Source organism: Harpia harpyja, chromosome 6 (genome assembly GCF_026419915.1).
Source record: "Harpia harpyja isolate bHarHar1 chromosome 6, bHarHar1 primary haplotype, whole genome shotgun sequence".
In the NCBI taxonomy this organism is placed as follows: domain Eukaryota; kingdom Metazoa; phylum Chordata; class Aves; order Accipitriformes; family Accipitridae; genus Harpia; species Harpia harpyja.
In genome coordinates, this window is record NC_068945.1 from 24,913,304 (window position 1) to 24,926,367 (window position 13,064).

General features: G+C 41.0%; 1 protein-coding gene across 2 annotated transcripts in view; it reads left to right on the top strand.

Moving 5' to 3' along the window:
• Positions 1-533: 533 nt before the first annotated feature.
• The window catches only part of CRY1 (cryptochrome circadian regulator 1), a 38,219-nt gene continuing 25,688 nt past the window's right edge, over positions 534-13,064 (top strand). For both annotated transcript variants that reach the window (XM_052789489.1, XM_052789490.1), the window contains exon 1: positions 534-704. In XM_052789489.1, coding sequence (XP_052645449.1) covers positions 547-704 — 158 coding nt within the window. In that variant the 5' untranslated portion in view covers positions 534-546. The remainder of the gene's footprint in view (positions 705-13,064) is intronic.

The window sequence follows — 13,064 nt, forward strand, 5'->3', positions numbered from 1 at the left end:
GAGCTGGACCGGGACCGCTCGGGCCCCTCGCCGCCACCCCCCCCCCCCCCGGCTCCGCCGGTAGTAAACACACTTCAGAAACGTGAGGGCCGGCGGTCACGTGGGGTAGGGGCCGACCAATCGGCGGCGGGGGGCGGGGCGGGGTGGCCGGCGGAGCCCCGGCGCAGAGTCACAGGGCGAGCGGCGAGGCAGCGGCCGCCGGCTGGCAGGAGGCGTGCGCGGCCGGTACCGACGGCCGCTTCCCGCAGGCAGGGGCCCGTCGTCCCGTAGCGAACCGCCGGATCCTGCTCTTCCTCCTTCCGGATCCTGCTCTCCCCGGCGCGGGGGCTCTGCGGGGTGATGCTTCCCCGCCGGGCGGCCGCCCCCGCCGTCTCCGCCGGATCCTAGAGCCGCCCGAGGCGAGGCCCCACGGGCCTTCCCCCCCGCCCCCCGTTGCTCGCCCGGGCGCCGAGCGGCGGCGCCGCGCCATGAGCGGCCCCGCGGGCGGCGGCGGTTCCCGCTGAGCGACCGAGCCCCCCCGGGCCCGGCCCGGCCCGGCCCGGCGGCATGGGGGTGAACGCCGTGCACTGGTTCCGCAAGGGGCTGCGGCTCCACGACAACCCGGCGCTGCGGGAGTGCATCGAGGGCGCCGACACGGTCCGCTGCGTCTACATCCTGGACCCCTGGTTCGCCGGTTCGTCCAACGTGGGCATCAACAGGTGGCGGTGAGTGCGGGGCGGCGGGGGCCCTTAATCCCCGCGTTATGTATGCGGTCACGCTGCCTCCCCGCCATCCCCTCCCTTCGCCGCCCCATTGGGCCGCCGCCAGCGCCGGCTTCCCTCGCCCTCCCTCCTTCCTTCCCTCCCTCCCCGCGGCTCCGGCGGCCGTGTTACATATCCAGCCCCTGCGCCGGACCCGGCTGCGGCTGCCGCGGTGCGGGGAGGGGGGGAAGAAGCGGGGGAAACCTCTGGCGGAGTGCGGGCCCGGGCGGGGCGGGGGGGGCCGTGGTTTCCTGGGGAAAGTCGGGGCGGGGGCCGGGGGGGGTCGTCTTTTTCCCGCTCCCGAGGGCGGCGGTTCAGTGCCCGCTGGAGCTCGGGGTAGGGCTGCTGCCCGGCTGCAAGCCCCGGGAGGAGCAGCCCGGAGGACTTGCTTCGTTCATCTCAGGACCTCTAGGCAGCTAGAAACCCCGCGCCGGCCCAGGGTGACTTAATTCTGGAAAAAAACCCCAAAAAACAAAACCACCGTGAAGCTGCTTGCTTGGTTCAAAAGTAATTTCAAAACTAGCTTTCCTGCAGAGAAGGGTAGGTAGTGTCCCTTTGCAGAGCCTGCAGATCTATTCCTACACCTTCAAGTCAGGTGTGGTCCTACCTAATACAAAAATGAACTTTACTGTGGAGTGGTGACTGACACTTCCATGCGAAATGTGTGCCGTAATACGGCAGAGGTTAATGGGGTGGGCGTGCGTACTTATCTTGTGAGATTAGTTAAAACATCACTAGGGATCTGAAAGCTATTACCCTTTTAAAAGGGGTTCATAATGCAGTAGAGCTCTTATTTCATCTGACCATCCAATGTCAGGAACTTGAAACACTTGTGGGTTTAGCCTGCCTGGACTACAATGCTGAGAAGAGTTGCCTAATTATGGAACAAGCACAATGAAACTTGGCTTAACACCACGTCACAGAAGAATGACAAAGTTGAGATACTTTGGGTTTCAGTTCCGTTTACTTATCTTCAGGGATTATTTCTTTCAGATTTAATAATTTCTATCCCAGGTCATTAGAGTACTTTACCAGCAAGGTAACTTACCTTTGGAAGTTTTTGTTTTTTTCAAATTTTGAGAGGTTTTCAGAAGATAGAAATACTCAGAATGCTTTCCGTGGACTTTAACTTGATGGTTATTCCATTTTCACTGACAAAAATAATGTTCATACCACTTAAGAATAATAGTTGTTAGATACTTCCCTTATCTGAGGTTCATAATGTACATTTCTTTTATAGAGGCTTTTTAATCTTTCTGGTTTGTTTTGAAGGGGATAAGTGTGTTTGTTTTTTGGTTTTTGTGTTTTTTTTAAAACAAATCCTAACTTGATAAGGCTCAGAGGTCTTAGTTATATGGATGATTCATGAACAACTAAAGTTGTAAAAGGATGCAGGCAACTGGCACGAGTCTAAGTGTTAAGGAAATCACATGTCTTAAGAGTACTTCATAGGTTTCTAATGTGGTTTGCAATTGAAATGCTAAACTGTTTTTGGTTATATTCTCTGAGCTAGTGTATTATAGACAAACGTGAACTTTGATTCTAGCAAAAGAAGTTCATGTCTTCAGTGCTACTGCCCTGGTTCTTCAATGACTATTGAATATGATTGTTAGCTAATACAGTCCTTGAGTACATTTGTGTGTGATGTATTTGCTAGCTGATTTAATTTAACAGTGTTCTCAGTGTTCTAAAAGACATTTTGCATTTGAAGAAAACCATCTCTTTTTAGTTGCTGGTTAGAGGGGCTGAGTTTTTGGTGGTGTGGGTTTATTTATTTATTTTATGAAAAGGAGCATTTTTCTGTTAGTTCTTTGTTTTTGTGTGCTGCTTTCCCCCACCCCCCAGTGAAGATCTTCCAGAAGAAGGGTAAATTATAGCTCCCCTATCCAAAGCACTTCAAACAATCTCCTGGGACTCAAATACCCTCAAGGCACATGCTGCACGTGGACTTGAGTACGAAATCTCACTGCCTGCATAGCCCAGTTTTGAGAGATCTTCCGTTTTTTTCAAGTTTAAAAGTACAGTAACTTTATAGAATAACTGGCTGCTAGAGCTCTATGTTTATTAGAGTGATCTCAATAAATTTTTATGTAAATGAACAGTTACTAGTTTGGAATGAATCCATTTTAGGTTCCAGTGGTTTTAATGAGCTATTTTTAACATACACATTCACAGTATGCATACACAAGACTTATGATGCAGTTTTTGGTTTGCCAGTCTCATTTGGCACTTGTAATTAATAGTCAAGCATTTTATCTCCTTAGTGACTTGATGACCCTAAGCAAGATCCTTGCTTACATGCCTGAGGAGTAGGGTGTTGAATTAGTCAAAAATACTTATTTGAGATTAGGAGGAGAAGCCCTTCAGCATTTGGAACATGAGTCAACTTTGATCTTCTGGTGTGAATTTACAGTGGTCCTTTCTTAGTTTGAGTTGGTTGACACTGAGAGTTTATGTCTGGTGAGTTTATGGTGCTAATGCCCTGGGCAAAACTTTTTTCTGTCAGAGTTCAAAGTATGACTAACACAATGGATATAAGGAAAAATGGTGCAAGAATACGGGGAACCAGGAGGCTTAGTTTCTTGTTAGAAGTAATATTGTTCCTCTGCAGAGTCACCAGTTACGGTTCATTTTAAAAAATGTGTGTTAAATCTGGCAAATAGCAGCCTTTAATACATAGGTGCTTTCTGATTAACTTTTTTCTTTAAACAGTCATGTAACACTCATGAACTAATATTTTTGTGTAATTGCACTATTGAGCAAGTCTAATTACTAAGCAGTCACATGGTCTTACTGACCTCCTTTCTCCTGGCATTCAGCCTACCTGTTCTAAAATCATGAATCCTACGTAACAAATGCCAGGGCCTTCCTCAACTCACTTCATTTTTTCTGGTTCTGATCTGTTTCTTCTTATTGTTCCTTCTTTCAAGCTGTCAAATAAATCAAGATGTGCTTCCACTGAGACATGCTTTTTCCATATAATGAGTTTTCCAGTGTCGTTCACAGATCAAGGTTTGCGAGAGAGAGGTTCTTTGGTGCAGTAAAAGGTGATGGAGAAATGGTGGAGGGAGATGCTAAATGGAAAATCGCTCTAACACTCTCTTAAAGTTTTGTCAATTGCCCTTAAACTTTTGGCACCAGAATTAGAGTGCATCTAATTGTGTCAACAGAGTAGACAAAGAATGTAACTTACGTACTCCAACAAGTAACCATTACCTACTTATGAAAAAATGTGTTTGTATGTGCTCACAGACTTTTCCATATTAAGGAGAATGGGATCTCATGTTTGGCAATATCACTTAACGGGAGGGTTTAATTTAGCTCTGGTTTTAGTACAGAGTGGCAATTGATCACAATACCTAAAAAGAAATGCAAACATTCTGTTAGTTGCTGTGTGAGAATTTACTTTGGGTAATAATTTACTTTTTTAGTTTGTCTTTTTGAGTGTGTATGTATGTTTTTGATATGCTAGTTGAAAGGCTGGCATGCAGCAACTGACTTTAAAAAGATGGATAGTCTAATCTTGCCAATCCTTGTATTTCTTTTTTTAGTCATTCCTGAAGAGAACAACTTTCACTTTTAAAATAAGAGTAATAGAATTTGTTTTGTTTATCTAGTAGATTTTGTGAGAATACTGATGTGATCAACGTCCTGCAAAGTTAGTTGCTGTTATGGCAGGTAATCCTATTGGTTTAGGAGAAACAAAAGATGTGATTTTTTTTTTTTTAACATAACATTTTTAACATCATTCCTGAAAGCATATTAAAAATTAAAAACCTGAGCAAAAAAAAAAAAGTTTCATTTCCAGGACAATCACAGCAATTCATGGAAGTGGGAGCTTGTTTTAAAAAATTAATACTTAGACATCCTTCTGTAGCATCTGTCAAATTTTGCTATTCCATGCATCTGGTTTTGAAAAATATGCTTATAGTTTCAGGTTATGTAGGTAATGATTTATCCTATAGAGACCTGTTTGTTGGATATGGGAATGGTGAAGAAAGAAAGATTGGTGAAGAAAGTTTGTCAATGGAATTATTCTATGAATGATTTCAGTTTTAAATGATATAATATCTGTAATTCAGGCAGGCAAAATTTGTGTATTATACTTTGTTAATTTTGGTTACATGCTTGGTATGTAAAAAGGAGTGCACCAAAATCATTGTGGCTTCCCTGCTAAAAACATCCCTTTAAGTTTGTTTTCATGGTGTAGCACTTAGGATGAAAATCTGTTTGATTTATGAAATATTTAACATCAAGCCAATTCTCGAAAATACAGAGATGATGCTCTTGGTGTTTCATATACGAAGCTAGACATAGATCAGGTTTGGGAGTAACATTAGTTTTGTATGTGTTCTGTAGATACTTCGGGGTTTCTTTTACAGGGTAGGTAGCCTGTGCTGCACTCCGCTGCTACAGCCAGGGTGTAACAGGTCTGCAAGGGAGCTTCAGTGTTGCGGTGCAGTGTTCTAGACGTACCCGCCATACCTTTTAATGAGTGGGATCAACTCCAGGGCAGCCTGCAACTTGCAGCACTTTTGTCCAACCAGCCCACTAAATCGAGGGTGATTAATCTGTAAATTTCAAAATCTGTTATCGAAGAGTGGTAACTTGTTTTCAGAAGCCATGTGTTCAGGTGGGAGTTCTGTGGTACTGACGGTTAGATTGGAGAAACCCTCCAGTGCCGCACACCTAGACTGCCCACTCGTCGTCTTTCACCAAAAGCCCTGCCTACTTGCAGTTCAGCTATTCCCTCTATAATTCATCGTGTTATATGATCTAGTCCTATGATTTACAAAGTACGTCACTGAACCACACTGACGTATGTCCTCATGGTTTTAATCCTGCAGCGTTAATGAAAGGGGTGGTTCCACCCTTTTGTGATAGCACACAGTCCTGTGGTGAACCAGGTTAGCTCATCAACCTGTCCGAAAGAGATTAGTTACCAGTTTTGGTGGGGTGACCTCTGTGGTAGATTGTGCCAGCAAAAAGGTCACATAGTAGTAGTGAAGAGGCGAGAGAGGGCAGGTACTATTTCTTTCAGTGGCAGTATGACTTTGAGCCAGATTAAAATGGCCATATAACTGCAGCCTGCATTGCTTGTGTGTGTAGCAACCACTGGGTGTTTTTTGAAAGTGATTATTGGTTTCTTCTGTGGCTTGCCATTTGTTGACACCCTTTGAAGTTATATTGTCGAAAATAAGTATGGGCCTTTTTACTGTGTTAAGGGAAAGGCCTGATTTTTTTTTTTTTTTTTTTTTTGCCCAACTGTTAGAATATGAGAAATAACCCTGCCAGCTGAGAAATTATGCTATGCTTGTTTACTTGTTTCGGTGGATGATCTTGTATCCCCAGATTCTGTAATGTAACTATTATTAAATTGGACAAGAAGTCTGCACTGGTTGGTCTGGAGAGAGCAGGCAGTACTGCAAATTCAATTTTATACGAAGTGTTCAATAAGTTGTTTTTTCCAAGTTGCAGTTGTTATAGGCCAGAAAAATTCCAGTGAGCATTTATACAATTTGCTTTTTGACTGCAAGATTGTTCTTGAAGGAATCTAATTCCTCAGGTTAAGAAGTTTGGAGGTTTTAGAGACCTGGTTTTACATCACTAATCTCCAGGTTTGAGGATATCAAGAGAAGAACTGGGCAGAGTGTTCTTGATATGTAAGAGTAGCATGTGGACTTTTGAGTATCAAGGGTCAAACGTAGTATTGAAACAGCTCCGTAGGATTATTTCAGTCTTCCTTCTCTCAGTACCAGAAATGTATTTTTGTTTTATTTTACCTAAGTATCAGTAGATCACATTCTTTATTTGAGCAGGGGAAGGTAATCTGTCTGCAGCTTGTGATGTTACCTCCTCTGGTGATAAAAGGAGAGGTGATAGCCCCCAACAAACACCATCTGTGATGAACAGGAAAGCAGCTTTTTTTAGGCAATCAAGAATACAGATTTCCCCCCCCCCCCCAACTGATCACTGTGTGGCAGAGTTAATGAATCTGCATCAGCTCTTCAAAGCAAATTACTTAATATATTCCTCTTTTGGCCATTTTCATGCAATAAAGTATATTTTCCTCCAGTTTATGAAAATGTCTTCATTGCTACTAATGGCAGCTACTCTTTAAACATATTTCATTATGCAAATATTGCAGTAAAAGCTGTTTATCATTGTACCACCTGAACTTTTTGGTTTCTGACAGTTTATCTACAGCATGGGAGCCTTTATTTTCAAGGAAAGTGATTCTTTTCCATACTCTCTCAATGCCTGGCAGGTTTTCAGGTTAGTTATATAACCTGTGGTAGGAAGAAGGTCAAGCTGCCAGCAAAGTCGGCTGTTTTTTCAGTGTCGAAGTCATACTAAAGTCTGTGATGTATTAATTTGTATATTGAAAGCAACTCTTTGCTTTAGGGAGTTTTGTGGCCTTCCCATAGTGACCTAAAAAGGCAAAAGTCAGCTTGAGCATGAATTGGTTGTGTAAGTAGTGTGGGAGTATGCGGCTTTGTGTTTTATAGGCTTAGTAATTTGCATATCACATTTTCGCAGGTTTAATAGCTGTGCCTTTGGTTACCTCTAGGAAAGGACTGGATTTGATTACCAGGGTAAGAACTTCATGGTATTTAGGTGCAATACATTTTACTTAGATTTTTCAGAACTCCAGTTTAAATGTGGATGAAGGTTAGTTTGTGTGCTTCTGTGTGCTTCTGTATGCTTCTGGCTTTGAAGTTCTTTGCAATGTAGGTCAACAGGTGAACTATAATTGCCATGTTCTTCTAACCCCGAAGCCTCCATATATTTTTCAGGTCACCATTAAGCATTTGCTTTCACTGCTTTGGAGTTTTGTGTGTGTAAATTTTTCTTTATGCAGGAATAAAGCTTCAGTGGAGCTGAAGGATAGACTGGAAAGGACTGGGGAAAACAGGTCAATATTGCTACGTTCTGTTTCAAGTGTGTAAATGGAAACAGCTGTGGCAAATGTCTACATGTGTATCTGTACTTTTGGAACAGTTATGAATCTGAGAGCATACCAATTAGTAATGGAGAGAGAATAAAAATTTACACATAAGCTTTGTTATCATTAGTTCAGACAGTAGCTGAGCTGCAGTGAACAGAGCTTCCTAAAATACACATTTTTTTCTTAAGTTCTGTGCTTTGTTTCTTTTTTTTTTAAATTGCATTAGTATTTGAAAGGTCTCAAAGTCTATATGGGTAAACCTGGGTAGGAAATAAGAATTTGATAATACTCAGGGTTTCATAAGTAAATTCAGGTGTCAAACTGTTGCTCGTAATCTCTTTGAGAAGTGCTAATGCAACAAGTTCCTTGCAATAGGATGGAACCTGTTCAGATTATCAGAGATGGAAGGGATTTCTTCCAGTTGAACGTGGGTCAGGATGTATCATGCAAGTCTAATTTCTGTGTTGGCAGGCATGTGATGTCATGTACACCTGAGCTTTTGTGTTATGCGTTGCTTCCTCCTGCAGCTAAACTAGAGAAATTTTCTGGCCCTGCCTTTGAAACTTACTTTATCTCAGTGTTTCTTCATTTGTAGGAAAGCATTTCCTTTCCTGTTCAGTCACATGCATTCCTTTTTTAACACCTATTAGTATGTTTGTGACTCTTGCACAGCCGTGAAAAATAAAGGCTGCAACATCCTTGCACTGTAAGGTTGATTCCTTTCATAATATAAACTCCTATCCTTTCAAAATGGAAACCAGAAATGTTGCAAAAAGTCTGTTTAAGCTCAGATGGGGAAGTTGTGAAGTATGAATATATGTTGTTATTGATTCTTCAGTGATGGAGATGAAATATCTACAGCACAGGCTACTTAGGAACAGCTCCTGTAAGGAAAACTTGGATTTTTCTCTGTTATCTATCCAAAGCGTGGAATCCATGACTTAGGAAACGCTTTTTATAGTAAGGAACCTGTGGAGTTCAGTGCTTGCAGATATATATTTTTTTTTTCCTTAATGCCAATATTCTATTTACCCCGTTGGCAAAGGGTAAACTGTGCTGCAATTGAGAAAGAGGGGCAAAATAATTATCGAGAGAACAGAAATAGGAGGGCAATTTTCATCAGAAAGATGAGTAAATGGGTAACTCCATGTAGGTTGCTTGTTACTTCATGCTTTGTATAGTCCATAAAACATGATCCTGGTCTGCGTGGTTACAATTTTTCTATGCACGAAAGATACAGAACACCATGGCAAGCTTTATCTCTGTTTTGCATCTGTGCAGTTCTGGTACTGGAGAAGTGTACAGAGGATTGTGAGACTCCATTTTATAAAGCAACTGGCATTAAAAATAGTTAATGATTTGATCTCCAATACATTGGATTAATTGAAGAATGGAGTACAATTTTTCTTTCCTATGTTCTCTTTTGAGTTTCCTCTGAGTTGAAGTTTTCTGTCTGTAAATTCTGTGGCATCAAGTGGTTTTCTTTTTTTATTTTTTCTCCTTCATATTTCACATTCTTGAGAATAAACAAACTCTTTTTTTCTAGGAGTCCTAAAGTAGAAAAAGAGAACAATACAGCTTTTAGCAATTGCCTACTATTGTTTCACTTATTACCTGCTCATGGGAGTGGCATGACTCTACATCTGTAAAAGTTGAGATATGCATTTAAAATAAAATATTCTACAGAGTGATTTTTTTGCCACCCAGGTTTCAGAAGGGTCTTTGATGGGGAGGAGGTTGCATTTTGGTTTTGTTCTTTGTTTTCGTAAGTCTTGCTATGAGTGAACTCAAGAAGTTGAAACTATCCAAGTCTTAATGAGGGTGATCAAGCAAAGGTTGTCATCTGAATTATTTGTTTTATTTGGGTAGCCTAGGGATAATTCCTGTGACTTTCCATAGTTACTTTTCAGTAGATGACAGGCTTAGTAAGATCTAGTTTACTGTGCTTTGTCTGTGTTTCTTTTTAGACAGTGTAGCCATTTGCTGTTTACTGCTATTATGCAGTATATCCCAAATCCTGTGAATGCTTCTTTAAATGACTTGTTATGAGTGACTTTTTCAACAGGTATGACCTAGAAACATCTACTACTGTGTAGTTTTTTCAGTTTATGACAAAGGAAAAAGTTGTAAATTGCTGCGATATTGATAGTTCAGCTTTAATTGTGGTATATTTTCCCCTTTCATTTCAAGGCTTTCATAATCTGAGGAGATCTGTATAAAGGTTAGTTTTCATCATGTAGTCATGGTGTTTTTCAGTGAGCAGGGTTTTTTCATTTGATTGAAATTTCCTTTCTGTGAGCCAGTTGCCAATAAATTTACTGGTGAGAAGTACTTTATTTCAGCAGTTGTGTGTTATTCTTCTAAACCATGAAGAAAATAATGGGTTTGTGGGGATAATGTGGATCTTCCTATTTTTACATTTTAGATTTTGGCTTTCTGCATTCTTTCAAATATAGCTCCACCAACCTCTCTTTTTCAATGATAACTCTGAAACATTGCGTTAGTTTGCTGAAGAAAAGTTCTTCAGTGCTACGTCTACTGTAAGTTTTACTCCAGTTCTTTACTACTTCTGTATAAGACAGCACAATGGAGCTTGCATTTTTGGCCCTGGTGGTCATGCTTTCAAACTGAAAAGTGTTACTAGTGATCAGATGTTGCTCTTGCAGCAGCAGCCTTTCTGATTTTTTTTTTCATAATTCTACAATTTTTTTTTCTTCTGCTAGTCCATCTTTCTTCAAGAATGCTACCTTTGCAGTTGCTTCTCTATGGCTTGTCAAGTGCAATGGTAAAGTAAAAATAGTTTTTTGGGTTGGTTTTTTTTTTTCTGTTCTGTTTGAAGAGTGTGAGATTTGCAGGAGTAATTATCTCATTATGATTTGTTCCCAAGTGAAAGTGTGTGGGAAATTTCAAAAACTTTTCAACTTGTAGTACCGTATTGTCATCGATTCCAGTATTTTTCCTGCTGAACTTACAAGTTTTAAGAAGACTTAAGGTAAAGTAAGCTTTGCTGCATGTACTTTGTTTTTCTGCTTTCATAGTATGAGCTGTATCTGTCAGAATCTTTCTGTTAATTCAAGTTTTAATTAGGATGCACTATATGGTAATGCATAGCATGCCTTTTGTTGGAATGAGTTGTCTTTCGCCTGGAAGTGTTAGTCTCTTGTGCTTGCTTCTTAAATTTCACCCTGAATGAAAGCTTTTGAGTATGGTGTTTGCATAAATTGATCAAAAAATACCTATGCACAAGTCATTGTGCTTGATGTTTGAAGCCTTGTACGCTTATTTCTACAGAGATAATCTTTATTTTCTTCATGAGGTTAAGATACAGTTCAATGAAAAGTTGCACTGGTGATCGTTTTTCCTTTGTCATGAGGTTAATGGTCACTAACAGCAACGGTAAACAGGAAATTAAGTTAATAGTCAACGTTTCTTCCTGGGTTTGTGTGGTACCTTTTTATGTCCCCGCTCCACCATCCACGCAGTGTTAAACAGGGTTTAAAAACGTCATTCACGAGGGTTTTTCTTTTATGCAGATTTAATGTTACTTACACCTGTAATAAAGGATTATGCCCGTTAGCGTGTACTTGGATGGTAGCACTGGAGCAGTCTGTTTGTGTTGAAGCTTGCTGCCAGCTGTTGATCCTGGCAGGGGACACGTTGTTCACGAGCTGCTGTTCGTTTTGACACCTTCCCCTTCTATTTTTTTATCAGCTCCTCCGGTTTTGAACATTGGCTTGGTACTTTTTGAACTCTGAGCACATACTAGGTTTCACTTAACCTTTAGCAGCTAACACTTCTAAATACAACACAGAGGAGCAGAACCGACCCGCTGCCCGTACCTGCTCGAAGCCTTTCTCTGTCCCGGTTAGGAATAAAGTTCGGCCATGGTACAGGAATCCTCTTGGAGCGGCTCGGAAGGGAAGCAGAAATTCGGCTCCTACTACAATGGTTATGTATAACTGGAAAAGTAGGTCATTGTGGCAGGGAGTAGTCCAAACAGCCGCCTGGTTGCTGCAGCAACAACCTACTTTAGGAAACTATTTTTGTTGATTCATATTGAAACGTTCTTCTTACAAATGGTGGAAGGAAATGATCGGGTTATGAGACATGTAGCAATGAAAGCTGCAGACTTTGTAGGCTCCCCCTCCCCTTCTCCCCCCCCCCCCCCCCCCCCCCCCCCCGGCTTTGGTCTTGCCCCTTGATGTTGGTTGTATGGGGATTAAAGCAATTAAGGTTTGTTTTTCTCCAGTTTGACCTCTAGTGGGGAACATCTCTTCTTGCTTGAAGGCTCTGCATAGCAATAATACTTACAAATGGTGGTTAAGTTTCCAGAGTTCAGGGCCTACAAATGCTCCCCTATCATTTTTATCTATAGAAATAACTTTGGAGTTTTAAAAAAAAAAAATTAAAAAAATCTTCTTTTTTAGGAGTGTCTCTTTTCTGGAATGCTAACAGTTTGTCTTGATATTCAGCTGCTCTTATTTTAACCACTTTGCCTCCAATAAAGTTTATCCACCTTCAGGAAGGTGGGCTTTGTGCCACCCCCACCCTTTTTTTCTTCTTTTTTTTTTTTTTCCCTTTAAATTGGCAGTGTTCCTGTCTGCACCTTCTACATTGCTATTAATTCTGATCCTGGCACAAGCAAACTGGAAAAAATAAAGTGATCCTATGTAGGATGATATTTTCCAGTTGTCTACCTTTATTCTTTCAACAAAATACTAAAAAAAAAAAAATCTGTAACTGGTGTTGAGGAGGTGAATCTTGGTAATTCATTCTCATGTTCTGAAAGGAATGGGTAGACAGGGAAAACAAGGAAAATATAAAAATACAGTTGTTCTAATAAAGGTTTCATTCTTCATAAAATAATTCTTCATCTGAACTGCTATCACTTCTGCAGAGATGATTGAATATCACTTTTAGTTATCAGAATATTCCACTTAACTCTACTATGTAACTTTTCAAGATTAATTTAGCTACTTCAAGTGAGGTACCTTCTGTTGGTCCTGACCTTCAGTATTGCAGTCAACTGCTGCAGTTGTGGCACATGAGGATACCATGTTTATCTGGAGGTTATTTAGATTTTTTGACGTATTATATCTTGAGCTATATTTCTGTTTTGTTAACCAGGGCTTACGTTACTGAGCTCTGTGCATCTTTTTTGTCAGCTCTAGACTTTGAGATGGAAGGCCTCTGCAGCTTGAAGTAAACCATTAGCTCCAGTAGTCTACTCATATGCTAAGAAAGTTTGGGACAAAGTAGAGTTTTTCTGGATTTATGCAGCTTAAAAACAAAGCTGTGTTTCAGTTAGTTGTTTGTTTGTTTTCTAAAAATGTTGATTCTTTCTACATCATTATTACTCAAAAAACCTGAACACA